The sequence below is a fragment of the Panthera leo genome, chromosome C2 (assembly GCF_018350215.1).
Source record: "Panthera leo isolate Ple1 chromosome C2, P.leo_Ple1_pat1.1, whole genome shotgun sequence".
Lineage (NCBI taxonomy): Eukaryota > Metazoa > Chordata > Mammalia > Carnivora > Felidae > Panthera > Panthera leo.
The window spans coordinates 3,615,345-3,635,946 of NC_056687.1; the positions used below are offsets into that span (position 1 = coordinate 3,615,345).

Genomic DNA, 20,602 nt, shown 5'->3' on the forward strand with positions numbered 1-20,602 from the left:
CTGTGAATGGATTTTATCACTCTGTTCATTCAGTATCTTCAGTTGTACAATTATTTGTGGCTTAGGTGTTGTGGCGTGCTGGGCTTTCCATTCAGGGGTGTGCATTGGTATAGATGCGTATCGTTGTGGGTGGGCTGTACTTATAAGCACTGTCCTTCGTTCCTGGTATCCAGTGGGGTGAACTTGGGATAAGCAAGACACACGTTCAAAATATGTCCATCAGTTGAGTTGCACAGCTAAACATTGCAGGGAAGCGACCACAGCAGCGAAGATTATCTCAGAGAGATACAGCAATGAGACTGAGATAGGGTTGTGCCAGCAGCTGAGGGTTCAGAGACCGCAGGTCACAGTGACACAGTGTCAACTCAATGCTGCACTCGCTAACCAACTTGCCGCGTGTGCGTCCAGAATAAAGACGACTGTCCATGGGTCACACCAGCTGATCGCTTACTGTTGATAGCCATTCCCCCATCTTCCACAAAGCATTTGAGGTAAGATACTTACAGACAGTGTGCACGCGTAGAATATCTCCGGAGAAAGATATAGCACGTACCCCTCCCACATATACTATCACCCTGAAGAACGGTGCCACAGGGGACCCGGCTCAGGAAACGGAGAAGTGATGTCATTTGTTAGATCTGTGTACTTTCTGGGGCTAGATCCTGACAGGATGTTACCTACCATCAGGAGTGGAACACTGCTGCAGCCACGACTTCCCGAAGATTTGATCCACTCTCTCCCCGTGGCGCACCACCAACACACTCTTCCTCGCTATTGTGGCCTGAGATGGTGGAGGAAAGACATGGGCAATTTAACACCCCCATTCTTAGACTTACTCAATGGGCACCTCCCCTCGTCATCCCACAGGTAGCCTAGAAACAGAGTCCTCGTCTTCCTTGCTCAGGGACTGTAGCCCATTTCACCAAAGTCATTGCAGTGAAAGAAGGTTGGGAATTGAAGGTGGGAATCTCTTTAATTTCTGGCCACTTTCTGTTTCCTGGGCATTATGACATTATCAAGGGAAAGAAAACCCACAGGAATAACCTATGCCATACACAGCACACCAACTTGTCTACCTTTCTGTTTCTTCTGGGTCCTTACCCCATGTCCCTCCAGACTGCTCTCATGGAACACCACAGGCTGGGGGCTCATCAGCTACAGATCCTTATTTCCCATAGTTCTGAAGGCTGGAAATCTGAGATCAGGGTGCCTGGCGACCTTCTGGGCTGACTTCTTGCTGGGTCCTCGGGGGGGGGGGGGGAAGGGGCAAGGGATCTCTGTGGGGTCTCTTGTATTGTAAGGGTTAAATTGTAGTGTAGGGCTAACCTGTAGCCTTAACAAATAACAGCTTTGTTTTAACACTATAGGTTAAAAGATAACAGCCTTATCCTATCAATCAAGGGAGGGATTAGTGTTTGGATGGGGGCAAGGGCCTGTTTGAACCGTTTCCACCTGGGAACTCTTCCTTTGTTCTGTTCCCAGGTGATAATAAGACGATGTGTTCGGCTATAAAAGCTCTGTACCCCGGCTCTTCGAGACTGCACTCTGGTCAAGACTGTCGGTCCCAATCGATCGGTTTGCCTTGCCTCTCACTGCAATAAACTTTGTTGTGACTGTCACTGGTGCCGGTAGCATTCTGTTTCAGGAGTCATGTGGATGCAACAGGATAAGGGCAGTAATCCCATCATGAAGACCCCACCTCCCTGACCTAATCAAGTCCCAGAGGCCCCACCTCCTAATGCTAGTACATTGGCAGTTAGGATTTCAACATACAAATTTTGGGGTGATGCAAACATTCAGACAAGAGTATCGCTCCATAGTGACTTCTTAGGACATTATCTATATCTATACATATATATTATCATATAATAGATACTGTGTATTTTCTCTGCGTGTAGATACTGCTGTCAGCATCCCTGGGGCCTAGCATACTGGGAGCATGCATGTCAGAGACTAGGACACAAGCTTCAGTTCACAGATTCCCCACCTAGGGACCTTGGATCTCATTGGGACCAAGGGAAAAACATAGAAAGATGAGTCATAGAAGAAGATGAGAGGCAGAGGTGGCAAGTCCTACCACAGCAGGAGGGCTGGGGGGACTTCAGGTAGGACATGGAACTTGGTCATGCCTGGAGCCAAGGTCACCGGGGATGGTGGGCCAAGGTCACTGGGGATGAATGGGCCAAAGTCACCAGGATGGACTGGCCAAGCTCACCAGGGATGGTCAGAATGAGAAGGGCACTGGGCAGGCAGCTGTAGCTGGTGGTCAGCTTGTCTTTGCCCAGTTCCTTTTCCGCAGATGGACCCTTTCCTCCTGCTTCCCATCTTTGGCCTCATAGCAGTTTGAGGCTGGGCTTAGGGGTGAGAAGGAAGGAGCTGATATTGTGTGTTTTTGCTGCAGAGCGGAGTAAGGAAGGGAGACAGCGAGACATGGCCCTCCTCAGCATGGAGCCCCATCACCAATCCCCAGGCCTGCTCTGATTTCTCCCAAATCCTAGAATGGAAAACGCAGATGCCTTGGACACCCAGCACCCTGGAGAGACAATGACACATCTGTACCCCAGGCAATGCTACTGGCCGTTCCTTTTCAGATTTGATTCTGCAAACAGAGTGGAGCCTGGAGGGTCTGTACCAGCTGCCTCCTTTCTCAGCACTTCTCTGAGTTTGTCGGCAGGGTCAAGTGGCACCATGTGTTGGGACTTGCTGAGAAGGAGGTGGCGGGCAAACACCACGTGCCTCATGGTGTTCTTAGGGCCAGTACCATGGACAGCTCCTGCCAGACCCTCGTCCCTCGTGAAGTCCACAGCCACGCACAGTCTCCAGCCGCTTAACCCGCCGGCCATTCCTGGCCAGTCTGGCTGCCTTCTGATGTGTGCATGAAATGTGTTGCTTGTGAGCCCGTGGAACATTCCAAGTCTCCATGCACAGGTTCTCAGGGCCTCGGGGCCCATGCTCCAAAGTGGACATATGGTCAAAGCAAAGCCAATATTATGATGGTCTCTTAATACAGGGTGCAGACGTTTGGTTTTGGAGGCAAACACCCACCTTCTCGGGTAGAGCACCAAAGGGAAGTTGGTCTTGTCTTCCACTTGTGAAGTATGGTTGATGCCTATTTTCACCAGGATGCCTTTCCCCAGGAGGATGAACATTAAAATGTCTCATCCCTGCCCCCTGCCTGCAGGCAGATTGCAGGACACACAGGGCTCCCAGCCTTAGTCTGCTTACTGAGTCTCCAAGTACTGTTGATCGCTTTGGGCTGGGGTTTTGAGTTTGGAGCATCTTCTTCCCTGGGTTTTTAAATTTGGAGCATTTGAAATTTGAAATGCAGAGCTTTGCAACAGGCGTATCAAGAAAAAGTGCAGGGTCCACGGGGAGTGGAATGACCTTGCTTTTGAGGTCCAGGGGATACCAGGGCCGTGTCGCCTCTTTAGACACGAGGTCCCCGGGTGGAGGTTAAGTGTAGCTGCTGTAACAACACATCACCGCCTGGAGGCTGAGAGCAAAAGACACGTGTTCCTTCAGAGTCTGGAGGCTAGAATTCCGAAGTCACCATATCAGCAGAGCCGTGCTCCCTCTGAGGCTCTAGGGGGTGATCCTTCCTGGCTTTCTCAGCTCCGGGGCCCCAGCAATCCCTGGATTTGACTGAGACACTTCAGTCTCTGTCCCGATACTCAACACAGCCTCCTCCTCTGTGTATCTGCGTGCTCTTTTCTTCCCCGTGGGTCAGATCCCCTGTTTCTCCCTCTCCTAGTGGCTGCTGTGATTAGATTTAGGCCCCCCCGGGACACTCCCCATCAAGACCCTTAGCTCAGCCCCATACGCAAAGACGCTTCCTCCTTATAAGAGACCATTTGCAGGTTCCAGGGATTAGCTCCCCATATCTTTGGGGCCATTCTTCAGCCTACTGACGTCCATTCACCAAAGCTGATGCCGCTGTATTCTCTCCTTACCATACGGAGGGGGGACCTCAGAGCAGGTGAGGAGCATTCGGCTCACAGGGAGACATCTGTCGGGCTTTCACCCATTTAGAGCCGCGGCAAGTTCAGACACAGGCCAAGCTGTGGGCCGGCCCTCCCGTTCCAGCTTCTCCCACCCTCCATCTGGAAAGGGGGGCATGGCCTCAGGGAGCCCCACCCCAGTCCATGCCCTCTACCCTGCAGGCCACCAAGCGGGGCAAGTCCCGCCTCCGCTGTGCCTTCAGGAGTCTGGGCAGTCTGGGTAAAGGAGCCCCGGTTTTGTCTGTCTCTGGCTCCCAGCCAGCGGCCGCTCTGCCCGGGGCCGCTCTGGAACTGGAGATCCATCTACAGGGGACGATCTGTGGCCTCCCAGTGCCCAGCGTCCTGTGCTCAGCTCTTGTCTGGACCAAGCCCACTTCAGCCTGGAGGCAGCCTCTGAGGGGCTGGTGGCTTCTTGGGGAAGGAGGGCGAGTTTGGATTTAGGGTGATTCGATCAAGAGTCCCGATGAGGATCTTCATTTGGTCATTCGGTGATTCATCCAATGAGACTTACAAACCAGGCCCTGAGCCAGGTGCTGAGGACACAGGGACAAGCCAGACAGCACAGGCCTGCTCTCTGCGCAGGAACAGACTCTCAGCACTAAGGGCCTGGCCTGCGGTGGGCACCTTGTTTCCTGTAATCCTCCAAAACAACCAAGTTCAGGGGCGCTTACGTGCCTGAGTGGCCCCCGCAAGCTTCCTCCCCTCCATAAGTCTCAGTCTTCCCATCTGTAAAATGAGGACTGACATATCCCATGCTGGCTGCAGGTGGCCGGGATGAAGTCCTCGTGCAGTGTGGGGCACAGGAGGCGGGACGTGGAGGGACCACTTTGGAGACTCCTCGGGTCAGAGAGGCACCCCCACTGAAGCGGGAAGTGGCCAAGGGCTGGTTGCATGTGCTGGCCTGCCCCCTGGGGCTTCCTAGGAAAGGAACCAGAGGGCCAGCCTGCCCACTGCCCTGATGGCATCGGGGACACCATGTCACTTGTGTGCTTTGGAAGAGGGGCTGCCTGCTCCGAGGAGGTCCTGCAGGCAGCCTTCACCCATGCACGTACGCCTTGCAGGTGGCAGGTCCCCCGTGCCCTTGCTGTGCCCCAACGCCTGGCCCTGCGGCCTCTGGCCCTCACGATTACCGAGCACCAGCATCCTCTCTCCCAGTGCAGGCTTGAAAGCTCAGAACCTCCAACTTTTGGGGCTCTGGGGGAGGTGGCTTCTTCAGGGTCACACAACTTGCTGAGATCATTGGTATAAGAGTCCGGGATTCTGGGTAGGGCTGTGTGCCTGCGTTTTCCCTGCCTTATGTCCTGGCATCATTACTGACAGAATGACAGACACATGCTTTGTGTTCTTGCAATGCCCAGCAGGCTGCCGTGAGGGGCTCGCAGCCCGGCTCACAGCTATGGGGCGTCCATCCCTCTGCCCCCCGGGTCTGTAGCCATACCCGAGGGCCTGAGTCTCCCAGGGAGTTGACATAAAGTGTGGTTTCCCTTCGTTCACCTTGTAAAGCAGGGAATTCTGTCACCTGTAAAGCCTGGATGCTGCTAACGTCCCTCGGCGTCTGTGGAGGGTGCGGTTCTCCGTTTCGCCTGCTGCTGGCTTCCCCGTCCTTTCTGGAGGCCAGGTCCATGGCCAGGCTGAAGGTGTACGTCCTGTGGAGGAAGAAACGAGGGTGCTCTTGTCATGAAGGCATTGGGAAACGACCTGCCCGCATCTGGTCACTCGTGTGTGTGGGAATGCTCACGACAAGATGGGCAGGTAAGGTCACTGTCGAGGACACAACACGATGGTGTGTTCAAGGAGCTCAGTGCTCAGCGCATAACAAACCCCGAGTAAATCTTGGTCATCTGTCATCACTGTCGCCACCGGTTATGGGCTGAGCCGTGTCTCCTTGACATTTGGAGTCCTGACCCCCAGTACCTCAGAGCGTGACTTTATTGGAAACGGGGTCTTTAAAGAAGTAATTACGGTAAAATGTGGTCAGCAGTGTGGCCTGATTCTATATTATAAGAAGAGACCAGGAGGTACAGAGAAACACACGGATGCTGGCACAGAGGAAAGACCATGAAGAAGCACCAGGAACGTGGCCGTCTACACACCAAAGAGAGGGGCCTCTGGAGGAACCAGGCCTGCCGACACCCTGATCCTGGACTTGCAGCCTGTGACCCTGACAGAATAGATGCGGGTGTTTTCCGCCCCCCAGGGTCTGTTGTGCGGTAGGGTGGTCCAGGCAACCCAGTACCATGTCCTCGTAGATTCACCTTCTGAAATAGCCAACGGTGGGAAGATAGGTGTGGCTGGGATATAAGAATGAATAAGCAGTGAAGAGACACATTAAGATCTAGGGAAACACGGAGGAAAGGGGTGGGACGCAGGGAAGAGATCGCTACCTGTCCGACCAACCAAGAGAGATGCGGTGAGGTGGGCACGCCTCCAGGTGGCCTGGGAAGGACGGAGGGGAAAAGTCACAGCTAAATAGAGTGGTGTGAGCTCCTCAACATGAGAGGGGCCATGCAGGTGCCCCAAATGAATGTCTGGAAGGAACAGGGAGAGCGGCCAGAGGAGGACAGAGAAGGGCATCTGCCTGCTCCACGAGCAAGAAACTGGCCAAGTTCCCAACGGGAAATTATCAAAGGAGAAATCATGTTTATAAATTCTATGTTGAAATAATCTACAGTCAGAGCACCTGGGTGGCTTAGTCAGTTGAGCCTCTGACTTGATTTTGGCTTGGGTCACGATCTCATGGTTTGTGAGCTCAAGCCCTGTGTCGGGCTCTGTGCTGACAGTGTGGAGTCTGCATGGGATTCTCTCTCTCTCTCTCTCTCTCTCTCTCTCTCTCTGCCCCTCCTGTGTGCATGCTCTCTCTCTCTCAGAATAAAAGTAACAAACTTAAAAAAATAAATATAAAAATAATCTATAGTCAACAACCAAATAATCCAACTAAAAATGGGCAGAAGACACGAACAGACATGTCTCCAAAGAAGACGTTCAGGCGGCCAACAGACACATGAAAAGATGCTCATCATCACTCATCATCAGGCAAATGCAAATCAAAACCACAGTGGTTTTGACCTGTCAGACTGGCTAAAATTAACAACCCAAGAAACAGCAGGTGTTGGCGAGGATGTGGAGAAAGGGGAGCCCTCGTGCACCGTTGGTGGGAATGCAAACTGGTGCAGCCGCTCTGGAAAACAGTACGGAAGTTCTTCGGAAAGTTAAAAATAGAATTACCCATCGGTCCAGTAATTGTGCTACTGGGTATTTACCCCCCAAACACAAAACACGAATTCAAAGGGATATGTGCACCCCTATGTTTATAGCAGCATTATCTACAGTAGCCAAATTACGGAGAGAGCCCAAGTGTCCACCAGCTGATGAATGGATAAAGAAGATGTGGTATATAGATACAATGGAGTATTACTCAGCCATCAAAAAGAATGAAATCTTGCCATTTGCAGCAGTGTGGATGGAGCTGGAGGGTATTATGCTGAGTGAAATCAATCAGTCAGAGAAAGCCAAATACCGTATGACCTCACTCATGTGGAATTTGGGAAACGAAACAAATGAGCAAAGGGGGAAAAAAGAGAGAGAGAGACAAATCAAGAAACAGACTCAACTGCAGAGAGCAAACTGATGGTCACTAGAGGGGAGGTGGGTGGGGGATGGGTTACTAGATGATGGGGATCAAAGAATATACTTATGATGAAATTAATTAATTAATCTAATTTTAAAAATCTACAATCTGAGTGGAGAAGAGGAGCAGTAGCTAGAAAGGGAAACAAGAAAAAAGGGCTTGTGCTTGAGTTTGTTTTTAAGGATAGCGGTGTGTTTGTTTGCTGGAGGGAATGACGGGGGGAGAGTCTTAGGAAGGGCAGATGTTGGAGCGGAGCCCTCGGAGTGCGTGGGATGCCTGGGGGCCCGGGGTGTGGGGCGCCGTGGAACCCTGGGCAGGAATTCCAAAAGCCCGGTGTGGTCTGATGGGGGAGAAGGGCACGTGGGCCCAGGCTGCAGGTGGGCGGGTGGCCTGGTGGCCAGAGCTGGTGGCCTCTCTTCTGACTGTTCACCTGTCACTGTGGCCAAGAGTGAAGAATACGGTAGGTGACCTCTGGGTGAAACGAAAACGTCAGAAACGAATCGTCCGGAGGGCGGACACCCGGGCTGCAGCCGGTGTGGTCACGGAGGGAGAGAAGGGGAGGTGATGTGCTCATGGGGATGACCGATCAGGGCTCATCGTCCTCATTCCTGTGCTCCAAAGAGCATTGCTCTCCTCCTGCCCTTCCGACTGTAGTGTACTTCATTGTTCTTAACACCCCAAACCCTTAAATTCTAAGCCTTTAACAGTCAGTGTTAAAGACCGATCTGCTAGGTCTCTGATCAAGACTCCTCCTGGGGGCGCCTGGATGGCTCCGTCAGTTAAGCGTCAGACTTCGGCTCAGGTCATGATCTCACTGTTCGTGAGTTTGAGCCCCGCGTCGGGCTCTGTGCTGCCAGCTCGGAGCCTGCTTCGGATTCTGGGTCTCCCTCTCTCTCTGCCCCTCCCCTGCTTGTGCTCTCTCAAAAATAAACACACAAAAAAGACTCCTTCCGCTACTTGTATGCTTTCAAAGCTCCCCTCAGTGTAGAAATCAGAAATACATTCATTTCAAGTGCATTCTACCTGACATGATTTTCTGCTTCCGTTCAATTCTCATCTTTGTCGGGAATGGAGTTCTGTGTATGAGCTGAGGCCACATAAAATACCGTTCATTTTATGCCTGTTTCTTCCTCTGCTTCTGATGTGTCAAGCAGGTTGTAAACTTCCTGACAGGCCAGGTTCCCCGCTCTGGTATCTGTTTTGTGCCACTGATCTGTTTTTCTCTTTCCCTCGATCCAGGACTATATCGTCGGTTTATAATAGGTTTTTAATATCCTAGAGTAACTATCTCTTCTCATTATTTTTATTTTTCAAAGTTTTCTCAGCTCTTCTCCTGTACATTCTTCCAGATAAACTTTTCAACCATTCGTTAGAGTTCCAGCAAATGATTCCGTTGGGATCCTTTCCTGCAATTTCATTAAACCTGGAAGTGAATCCGAGAGGAATCGATACATTCACGATTCTTCTTCCTCAGTCATGGACGTGGTGTGTTTGTACTTCCTCGGCCCGTGTGTGAACGTCTGTATTTCTCCCATACAGACGTCATGTCCCCGATTCGCCCGCAGTCACCGCTAGCCCCCACAAGTTCGTGCTGAGACCTGACCCGGGCCAGATTCTGGGGCTCCCCGGGAGCATGCCCCCTGCACCCCAGGCTCTGGCCACCGGCCTCCCACAGACACCGCCTCGTGCCCTGGACCATTCGTGCCTGCGTGGCGTTTTGACTTGGCGAGTGCACTTCTCAAAATGTCTGCAAGTTGTACCTTCTATTTTCGGGTTGTTGCCCTGCCTTGTGCTGGAAACTCCCACTGGCGGGATCCAGGTCACATGGATTTCTTCTGCTCATGTATTGTCACAGTGTCGGTGGCCGGCTCCTGAGAGGTGCGGGCTCTCGTTGGCCATAAGTGGACCAAGAACACTGGAATCCACGTCCAGACCGCTGACATTCTCCCCTCCTCCCGTAGCAGAGGCCCCATTCGCAGTCTCCCACTGACAAAGGAAACGTCGTGGGTTTCCTCTTCCGGGGCGGGGGTGGCGGGGAGGGACTGGCACATCCTGCCAGTGTTCTACCTCACAGACAGCAGAGCCTCCTTATCTATAAATAACATCTGTGAAGTCTACAGTCGGAGAGAAAACCAAATTGTTTTTTGCCTGTCTGTCAGACGCAAGTTTTTTTTCAGAGTAGCCTTCACACCCAGGGCAGAGCCCAACGTGGGACTTGAACTCACGACCCTGAGTTCAAGACTTGAGCTGAGGTCAAGAGTCAGACGCTTAACCGACTGAGCCACCCGGGTCCCCCAACAAAGGAAATATAATCAAGATTACGACGAGAGGAGAAAGGAAATAACTGAACATTTAAATAGTTCGGATTTTCTCTTGAACTTAAGAGAACTACTTAATGGCCAACTTACACCATGAAAATAGATGGGTGTAAATTCGCCATGGCTTTTAAAAGGGGCGTAACTGCAGTCTGTGGGGTTGTGTGGACCACATCCTCATAGTAGATTCCTGGGGCAGCTATAACAAGGCGCCACAGACCAGGTGGCTGAAACCACAGACATTTACTGTCTCAGGGCTGGAGTTCAAGGTCCAAGATCCAGGTGTGGGCGGGGCTGGCTCTTCCTGAGGCCTTTGTCTTGGAGGTGTGGATGCTGTCCTCACCGTGTCCTCATACAGTCGTTCCTCTGCATGTGTCTGTGTCTTCATCCCCTCTTCTCACAGGGACACTGGTCAGATTGGGTCAGGACAACCTTAGGGACCTCATTCTACCCTAATCACCTCTGTGAAGATCCCGTCTCTATAGTCACGTTCTGGGGTGCTGGGGGCCAGGACTTCAACATAGAAATTTGGGGCAGATGATTCAGCCCATGACAGTGCCTTTATTACGTCTGAGATATTTGCCACCGACTCGCTCTGTGGCTTTGGAAATTACTGGACAGGTGTGGCTTTAGTTTTGAAAATCTTCTCACCCTGCCCAGAGGACAAACTGTTCTCTGAGCTCTAACCTTCAAAACCTCTCTGCTGTTTGTTCTAGATTATGCTATATCCATTCTTTTATGTAGAGCATTGAAAACCACTCTGAACCAGGAAGACATTCCCTCATCGTATCATGCTTGTCCCCTCTGATCTCCTTCTTCAAGGCCGTGGACAGATTTTTGGGGAGCGATTTTGTTGCCCAGTGAATCCAAAGACGCCTGGGACCATTTTGAAAAGGCTGGCATTGTATTGGTGATGGGTGACTGATGTTTCAATCACCAAGCAATGAACACACCTAGATGTGCATAGGTAGAACATACCTATGCAACCTCATACCGAGAAGGGTGTCTCCTCTGGCAGGTAGGGGCTGCTCCCGGTGCACGTGCACATCTGTCCTCGGGCACTGTAAGGCCAGTGGTTGCACATGCCAAGTGGGAGTCCTGAAAGCTCCCAGAGGGGATGGGGGTGCTTCCAAAACATGGCCAGTCAGACACCCCATCGCCGAGCCTACTACGACTTATTTTTCTCTCTTTTTGTTTTGATTGTTCTTAGTATTTATTAATTCATAAGGGAAACGTGTCTTTAGGAAGAATAGTCCCAGAAATGTCAGGGGTAGAGTCCAGAATGGTTACGTTGGCCACAGGTAGCTGGAGGATTAATTGTGAAGCAAAAAATGTAGGAGCCAAAAACTCATCTTCTACAGAGTCTTTGCCATGTAGTTCTAGAAATACCTCGGTTTGCCAACTTCCTGGTGGCAGTGAAGCTCTCACATCCTGAGCAGGGAGTGAAGGACCTGCCTCACCCTTCCTGGAACTGTGACGGTCCGTTAGGGTATAACCAGAATCTCCTGATTTCTTAAACAGTTCATTGGACTGGATGGTGGATGGAGTTGGTTCTCAAGGGAAACAAGTGCTTCCTTAATGGTGTGACATCATCCAGCCTCCCCACCTCCCTGGGCCGGAGTGTCCTCGACTCTCCAGGACAGGAGGCTCTATTGGATTATCTCTGCAGTCCCTTGTGGCACCAATGGCCCATGACTTTGTGGTAGCCCACAGGACTCATGGCCATGTCTGCCCTTGCACGGTGGTGTTTCTCGCAGACAACTGGTCTACCTCATCTTGGTTGGCCGTGACCATTCTGTGGAAGCTGTGTCCCTTTTGCATCAGGTGTGGGAAGGGATCTCACAGCATGCATGCTGGCTGCAACCTAGCCCTGGATTTGTCTGACTTCTCCCCCTTTATTGTCTCTTTGACCCCATGTCCTTATATTCTTTTCTTCAAATTTAAAATGGATGAATTTATATTTTGAATAAGTAATGCATATATATATATATATATATATATATATATATATATATGGTTCAAATACTTACAAATCATGGATGGTAGAGAGTGAAGTCCCTTCCCCAAGTCCTTTTCTCTTCCCCAGCCCCTTTCCCAACTCCCAGGGGACCACTGTGGGAAGTTTCTAGAGATTCTCTTTTCCGGGCAGTGTTTAGGCACAGGCATGCATATAAATCCATATTAAGCACATATATGTAAAGACAATGGTTTTTTACTTTACCCTTCCCCACAAATAGCTCTGTAATATACACTGCGTTCTGCAACCTATCTTGGATTTTCTCATATCAGCACGTAAAATACTTTCTTGTGACCCTTTTTAAAGACTGCAAGTATTGTGTTATACGGATATATCCTAATTTATTTCACTAATACATTGTTTCATGATTTAATGGTCTCTTTTAGGGGAAGTTTAGGTCGTGGTGGGAAGCATACACACACCTTTTCCTGGCTATCCAACCAAACACTAAGCTGGGTGCTGCTGTGCAGAGATTTTGCAGATGCTATTAAAGTCCCGGTCGGCAGACTTTAAATTAATGAAAAGGGAGATTATCCTGGGTGGGGGGGGGGGGGGAGGGGAACCTGACTTCTTTCATTGGAAGGTCTTTAAAAAAGGCTCAGGGCTTCCTTGAGCTCAGTGATTCCAAATAGCAGCTGTGCCTGCAACCATTCTCCCACCTGCCTGGGGGGCTTCCTCCCCAATTGTCAGAGGCAGACAAGTGCTTCCGTGAGTCATGGCTTCCAACGTTTGTGGTCCCCTCCCTCCCTTCTTGCCTGCCTGTCCTTGCTTAGCTAGCCCCAACAGTCACACACGGCAATTCCTTAAATGTGTGTGTGTGTGTGGTGTGTAACACGGCCATACATTATATATAAATAATATGATGTAAATAGAAATTATTACATTATTAATAAATAATTTTTTGTATGTTAAATACAAAATGTTCTATATTTTATAAGTGCATTTCTATTGTATGTGTGGATATGTATATAAATTACTGCTTCTCTGGCTAAACCTTAACTGCTCCTCAACTTGGTATTAAGCGTGGGGTGCTGCTGTGACAAATACCTAAAATACGGGAGCAGCTCTGGGACTGAGCCGTGGGTGGAGGTGGGGAGAATTTTGAGACACACGCTAAAAAAATTACTTTGGACAGACTCTTCGTGGTCTTATGGATGCTGGTGAGAGTCACACGTTCCAGGAAACTGGAGGAAGGGGGATCCCTACCATGTAGTGGCAGCACGTTGAGTGAAGTTGGTTGCGTCGCTAAGAATATTTCCAAGCACCGGTTTCCTTTTTTTGCTCACAGTAACACATGTGAGGAAAGAGATTAATGGAGGGAAGTAAATGGGACAAAAGGAACCGGTACCTAATGACTCTGAGCAACCCCAGCCTCTCCAGACGAGGCTAAAAGTGATAAAATGAAGAGATTTCTCCAGCTGAACGCGAAGAAGCCACGAGGAGCCCCACGGCTTCTGGGAGATGCGTTCTGCCAACACCACGTGAGCTTGGGGGAGGACCCTGGGCTTCAGGTAAATCCCCAGCCCCGGCCGAAAACTGAATGTGGCCTCGAGAGACCCCGAGCTAAACCATGCCCGGATGCCTGCTGCAGGAAAAGTATGAGGTAGTAAACGTGTGTTGCTTTAGCTGGGGAGTTCACGGTCATCTGCTACAGAGCAGTAGAAAACTGGTAATGGACCTTCGGACTTGACAATTGACACGCTGAGCCGAAGGCTAGGTAAAGCCAAGCTCAGGCTCTCTGATATAATCTGTCAGGTTCATAATACGGAAGTTTTTACAGTTGTTTCGGGATTACGATCTCAGAAGCCACATAGAGCAATTCATGCTTTCTGAGCATTATTTGCAGAAAACCATGGATCGGCCAAGATATTTACTGTATACCTGCAGGGATAATGTCACCAGCATGGAGAAGGCAATTTTCTTTCCAGTGATGGAATGGTCTACAAGCACGCGGCAACCACTGTTTTCCGAGGGACGTTCTTGGATGCTAATCAGAGAGAAGACGTTTGGGGTGCCGCTAGAGGCAGCACTCACCTGTGCTTGACCCAAGTGTCAGACTCATTGGCTTGTTCCGTGTAGTTCTCGGGCAGGAAGCCCCGGCAGCCGGTCCGCTGGGAGGTCCCAATCACCCAGCCCTTGCTGGTTTCCTCCTGCTGGGTGGGGTCCACGAAGATGTAGTCGCCCGGACTTAGTGTCAGCTCGTCCTCGTTCTGGGGTTTGTACTGAAATAGGGCCCTGAGGGTCTGGAAAAGACGCGAGCGTTTTCATGTCTCAAGCATGGACTTGGGCTGGGAAAGATGGCAGCGCGAGAGGGATGACATCTGCCCTTTGCCCCCAGACTCCCCGGTTGTGCTCTATGACTCCGGGGCCTGTCCAGGCTTGTGTCGGGTGACAGATAGTAGCTGATGACAGACTATGGCACAGAATTCTTTGGATAGGTTTGGAAATGAATTCTGGTATTTACCTATCATCTATCTATCATCTGTCTATGTATCTATCTATGTATCTATGTATCTATGCATCCATCCATCCATCCATCCATCCATTTATCTTATCTATCTAATCTTTCTACCTATGTATCCATATCTACCTATCTCTCTAATCTACCTATTTATTCGTATCTATTATCTATCTATCTATCCACATCTATCAATTATCTATTCATCTATCTATCCACCTATATCTATCATCTCTTATTACTACTTATTTCTAATATGAAAGATCTTAGAGCAGAATTAGACATTCACATCCACCTCCCTTGGCATAAGGTTATTTATAGCCTTTCAGACAACACGGAACACGGTGGATTCGTCCATGCTACTTCCACGGGTCTGAAAGGAGCACTGCATGCTTTCCATTTAAACCATCCATCTCGGGGGAGGAAGTCTTACGTGAGGTTTCATTGAAATCGTCATTTAAGCAAATTAATAAGCAACACCATGTACTCATAAATGTTTGCAACAGTCCACTTTTTATTGCCAGAAATGGTACTGGTGTTTTTTTTCAAACTTTTTTGTGTCTGCCATTCATACATAAAAGAATACTAGTTCTAAATTTGCGCAAAAATAGGAATGAGTTAAAAAAAAAATAGTAGAAGGACTTCCTTTCCCTGAAATACCTCCAGAGGAGGAGGGCTCCTGGGGGTAAGTGCTCTATCTACCGGTGGGCCGCCATCGGCTCTCCTGGGGAGTGTCCAGTCCAGCCGCCTGGCCAGGGCCACTCCGGCCGAGGCTCCCGGCCTGGGTTCGCTCACCTGGTAGTGCACGAAGCGCATGTCTCGGGAGTACAGCACGGCGGTCCACTGGCAGCTGTGGCCTGGCTGGATGGCTCTGGCCAGCTGCTCCAGCGTCCTCTGGTGGTGGGGGTAGAACTTGTGGGCCAGGGTCAGGTGCAGCTGCTTGGCGCAGGGCTTCACGGTGCAGTCTGCGAAACCAGGTCAACACGAGGATGGTGGGCGCTTTTACCCCCACTGTGGGCGCTGCGCGTGTGGGGTGGCTATGCATCCACGACGGCTACGTGCCCAGGGCTCGTATGCGAAGCCTGTCTGCCTGGTGCCTCCTGCCTCTGCCCCCTCCTTCCCCCCAGATTGTGCCATTTCACAGAGTTCAGCTTAAAAAATTTTGTAATGTCTATTCACTTTTGAGAGAGAGAGAGAGAGAAAGAGAGATAGAGCAAGCGAGCATGATCAGGGGAGGGGCAGAGAGAGAGGCAGACACAGAATCCAAAGCAGGCTCCAGGCTCCGATCTGTGAGCACAGAGACCGACGCGGGGCTGGAACCCATGAACCGTGAGATCATGACCTGAGCTGAAGTCAGACGTTCAACCGACTGAGCCCCCCAGGCACCCCCCAGAGTTCAGCTTATAGAGGACATAGCTGGGTACTGCAAATCCTATAAGGAGGAGGAAGAAGGAGGGGTGGAGATATGGGTCCGGGTGTTTGGAGCCTATCAGTTTTCAAGCCAGTGGCCCGAACCTCTGATTAAAGGGGATGTAGTCACAGCTTCTCCGTTCATTTTCCGGGGCGCACACACTACCCAGCTGCCTGGACTTGTAGCCTTGAACTCTGGGCCGATGGTTTTGGTTCTGCTGCAGAGTCTTGGGAAGAAAATGCCACAGGGAACCCAACTGTGTCAAACATGACGGCATCTCTCACATTTCGCTCACTTTGGCGAAGCAGGGAGCCCTCGGAGTGGTCGGTCCCTGGTGTCTTTGGGAGGCCTCCGCCCTGGTGGATCCTGCCCTCCTGGTCCTCATTCCAGGGCCCTGAGGTCAGCCAGGATCTGACGGCCTCTGGGCCACAAAGTAGTTTGTGTTTGGGGGAGGCGGTGACCGACGGGAACGCGGACTTTGGCGTCACGTAGGCCTGGCTTTAGAGCCACCCTCCTCTCCTGGTGGGGCGACCTTGGGAAGAGCTTGCGTTTGCACAGGGGCGGCTTGAGGACAGTGAGGGCCACCTGCTGGGGCGGCGCTGAAACCTGTCTCTTGATTCACATCTCCGGGAGTCTTTTCATAACTACTGGTTACCGGCCACCTCTCCCCCGGGCAACACATACCAACAGACAGGCCCCGTTCTCCCCTGGAACGTGGCCCAGATGTTGCACTTGCTTCCTGGGCCCAGACCTGGTGGCCCAGTGATGTCTCTCATCCGCTACATGAGACTTCAGCGGCAAACAAGAAACCGCCGAGGTGAGAGGCATAAATTGAGAGCACGTGTGGGTGGCGGGGAAATTCTTTTCTTGGGTGCTTCGGCAGTGGGGGGAGGACCACCTGGCCACGTGAGTCAGTGTGGCCCGGGAAAGATCCACGCCGGTTGTCATCCGTGAACCACACGTGGCTTCTGCGTGGGCCCTTGTCTTGTCCGCTCTCCCCAGCCCCTGCCTCTGGGGGCGTGTCTCCGGGGACAGACACAGGTGCCCTGATGGGGACACACTGAAGCTGGCCGGCCCCTCCCAGCCCTTTGGGGTCAGGCCAGGGCACAGGCGTGGAGGGCAGGGCGAGAGCCGTGGGGTCGGAGCCTCCCTGGCGGAGCCCAGGGCCGGTCAGCCTGAACCCGGGTGGGGCCGAGCAAGACCGAGCTGGACTGAGGTTCTTACTCCGACCCCCGCTTAGGGGACCCTGTTGCTTTCCGGGGGCTGTAGTCACAAATGGCCACAAACTGGGGAGCTTAAAACCACACAAAGGTGCTCTCTCGCAGTCTGGAGGCCAGAAGTCTGCAGGCGTCCGCAGGGCTGCGCCCCCTCTGAAGGCTCTGGGGAGGCCCCTCCCTGCTGCGCCCAGCTCCTGGGGCTCCGGGTGGTCCCTGGCGTGTGGCCGCATCCTTGCGTCCCTGCGTCCTCCCCATGGCCTCCACCCCTGTGTCTCTGTGTTCTCTCGTCTCTCATAGGACCACCAGTCGCTGAATTTAGACCCCACCCTCCAGTCTGGCTCCCAGTCTGGCTTCATTTTAACTAATTGTGTCTGCAGAGCCCCTGTTTCCAAATAAAGCCTGTTTCTAAGGTTCAGGGTGGACAGGAATTTTAGGGGACACGCGCCAATGGCCTTGGACAGGAATGTTCCCCTTCGCCGGCTTCGTTCTCTTCATTTTTAAAATGGGGCCAGTGAGACCCAACTAGGGGATGCGGTGCGTAAGGGAGGTGCCCTGTCTGCCTTGAGGCGAGGGGCTGACGGGGCAGGGCAGGACGAGACCACCTTGTCCTTTTGGCCGCAAGGAGACCAAAGAGCCGTCACCCGACTCTTGTTTCTATAAAGGACGCCAACCCACAAAGCCACGGGGTAAGCTGCTAATCGTCCAGCGAATAGGACCCCGGAGCCCAGAGGCCAGCCCCCAAGTGGAAATCCGGGATTCAGTGACCTCCTGGCGTGGCCAGATCAGAAGGGGCCTCGACACCCGCGGAGGGGTAGGGCGGCGTCTCTCCACCAGGGTGCCGGGAGTCACCACAACACTGCACTTCTTCTGTGTGCCAGGACCGAGGGGGAAACTCCACAGAAACCGGCTGCGTTGTTTGAAGGGCCAGAGTCCTCGCCGATTTGCAGAGAAAGAGCGACTTCTGGGGCTGATGTGACTTGATGAAGGCCCAGCGCTAACCAGAGACAAGGGAGAGACGCTCGTCTTCTGAGGTCAAGTCCAGAGTCCCTCCCGTGAACCCCAGCTGGATCCTGTCTCCAGACCAGCGCAGGGGTTGGGGAAAAAGGGAGGCTCAAAGATTCTCAAAGTGAATCTCGACGATCCTTCCCCGAGAGGCCATGGAGAAAAGACTATGGTCTTCCCTAAAACATCAACAGAAACCAACTAGGACTTGTGTTTTACACACAGCACTGACCCCGGGAGGGCATCTGCCCAAGGCGGGCATGGGGCTGGGGAGCCTCGGACGTCCCCGTGTGGGAACCAGCCTGTAATCCACCGTCATCACGTGCCCACTCGAGGTCTCCTCCTGGGACAGTTTTCCAGGCAGCTGGAGCGCACCCAGTGTTCTGAAAACCCGTATCGATGCAGACAAAGGTATTCCCACTTGGAGAAAAAGGTGACCTCTGCTCTCAGAGTCTGCTTTCCTTCTGAAGGACATCCTGGCTCATTAGATTTAGCTCCGGCTAAGCTGTTCAGCCCCAGAGCAAGGCCACGTTGGAGGCGCTGGCTGAAAAGGGAGAGGTGGCGATGGAAACGTCCTGGGCCAGGGCGCCTGCGTCCCCTGAGCCCAGCCCAGCCGGCGGCAGCAAGGAGCAGCCCGCAGCCCGCAGCCCGCTCCCCCCGCGGCTGGCCCACGGCGCCTGAGGAGCAGAGCACGGCCCCGGACACAGAGCAGTCCGTCCCCGTCAACCGCGCCCTTCGTGTGCAACCTACCTGCCAAGACAGCCACTTCCATGGCGAACGTCGTGGCGAATTCCCGGATGACATCGGCAGGGCTGTCGCTCACGAAGAAGCCCAGGTAGCTGATGGAAGAATGGAGAGCCAGAGGGACGACCAAGGGGAAGGAACCCCGGACCCTGTCCCCGGCTCTCTTTAGAGCCTCGTACAGACACTCCACTTTGTGGTCCTCGCACTAGGGGAGAAGAGACAAGGATGTGCTTTCTCGCCTCTGGTCAGAAGGGCAGCTATTAGCTTAGTTGATTCGGATCAGGCAGCCCCTCGAGCCTATTTGTGGCCACACTGCTGGAACGTGATTCTCTCGCCCCCGCGTCTGGGGCTATGGATTTGTTCTGCACCCCGCCTCGGTTTCTTAGAGATTCCAGGTAAGATTCCTTTTGGAATGGAATGTCCTCTAAGGGTCCAGGTTGGAAACGCCTGTCACCCTGACTTCCCTCTCGTCCCTCTGTGTCATGTTGACTCAACCCACAGCTGTGCTCAGCTGTTCGGACTTCTGGAGGTTTCTCCTAGACTCGGAGGCAGCCACGGTGCATGCACGGCTCCGGGCCCCCTGCTCAGCCCGAGTGCCAGGCTGCGGGCACCTGCCGGACCCTCACCGCCCTTCCCCACTCCTGGTTCCTGGGCTCAGCGCTGCCCAAGCGCCTCCTGGGCTTGAAGACCTTCCTCCATGTGGAAGACTCACGTGGCCGCGTGGGACCGCGGTGAGACCACAGTGAGACCACGATGAGACGCAGACCCTCCCCCACCCCTCCCAAGCAGGAAGTTAGCCCAGCCCTGTGCTTCCCGGCACTGGCTCCCCCCGAATTTCCCACAGCACCTTTCATTCTTGTACGAATCAGCTGCATTGTAGTTTTAAGATGCATTTTCACGTCCCCCCCTGACCAGCGGCTCGCTAAACTCGTCCCTGTGTGTTGCGTCTTTGTGGCCCTCGCGGGTCCTGAAAGCGCCTGACGCACGGACGGTATAACCCTAAATAAATGACTGTCTGTCCACAGCGTGTCTCTCGGTCTCAGGTCAGTAGTCTGGGGGCACCGGGTCGTGTATGAACAGAGCCGCAATGGACACCCGCCCGTGGAGGCTGGATGTTTTCCTTTCACAGCGTCAAAGGCAGAGACTGCATTTCCCTGTCACTCTTTTGCCGGAACAGCTGCTCAGCCAGCCAGGCAGGGTGGGACGGGGCTGGGGGTTGGTGGGGCGGCTAATGCAGGAGAAGGGAGGGGTGTGTGTGTGTGTGTGTGTGTGTGTGTGTCTGGACATGGACGTGGGAAGAGGACCTAAAGGCCCAGGTGGCCCCCTCGCTGGAGTGATGAAGCATGGCCCATTCGAGGGTTATTTTCATCACAGGCTCTGGCTGCTTCCTTTCCCTGACGAGCTCCTAAGGACAAGCTGGAAAACAGCTTGACCGTCACAAACGCCGTTGCCGGCAAAGTAGGGTGACCCACGCGCCCCAGTGTGCCCGGGACTTTTCTGGTTTTAGCACTGAAGGTTCCGTGCCTTGGGAGCCCCTCCCCTCAGCCCCTGGCAAACCGGGGTGACCGTCAAAGGCTCCCGGGGAATCTGCTGGAAACATTCCCGGCGGAGGCTCGCAGCCCCCTTCCCGTGCGCGCCGTGGAGCCCGGCACGGAGCGCTCCTCGGGCCCTGGCGGGACCCCTGAAATGAGTGGGCCCCTTAGAGCTTGCCGATGGCAGAGGCGGCCGGCCAGGGCGTGTCCTCTCCAGGTTTGTCTGGTGTGGAGCCACACAGGAAATGGCTGTCGGCCCCTCCCTCTCTCTCATGCCCGC

The 20,602-nt window shown here is 52.8% G+C and overlaps 1 protein-coding gene across 6 annotated transcripts in view; it reads right to left on the minus strand.

The window, feature by feature from the left end:
• UBASH3A (ubiquitin associated and SH3 domain containing A) overlaps positions 1-20,602 on the minus strand; it is a 43,543-nt gene that overhangs the window by 17,461 nt on the left and 5,480 nt on the right. For all 6 annotated transcript variants that reach the window (XR_006207155.1, XM_042955390.1, XM_042955389.1 and 3 more), the window contains exons 4-8: positions 18,797-18,995; positions 15,212-15,381; positions 13,993-14,201; positions 5,518-5,644; positions 682-781 (exon numbers count right to left, since the gene is read on the minus strand). Coding sequence is in view for 5 of the 6 variants with exons in the window: in XM_042955390.1 (XP_042811324.1) it covers positions 682-781; positions 5,518-5,644; positions 13,993-14,201; positions 15,212-15,381; positions 18,797-18,995 (805 nt within the window). In the remaining variant the exon portion in view is untranslated. The remainder of the gene's footprint in view (positions 1-681; positions 782-5,517; positions 5,645-13,992; positions 14,202-15,211; positions 15,382-18,796; positions 18,996-20,602) is intronic.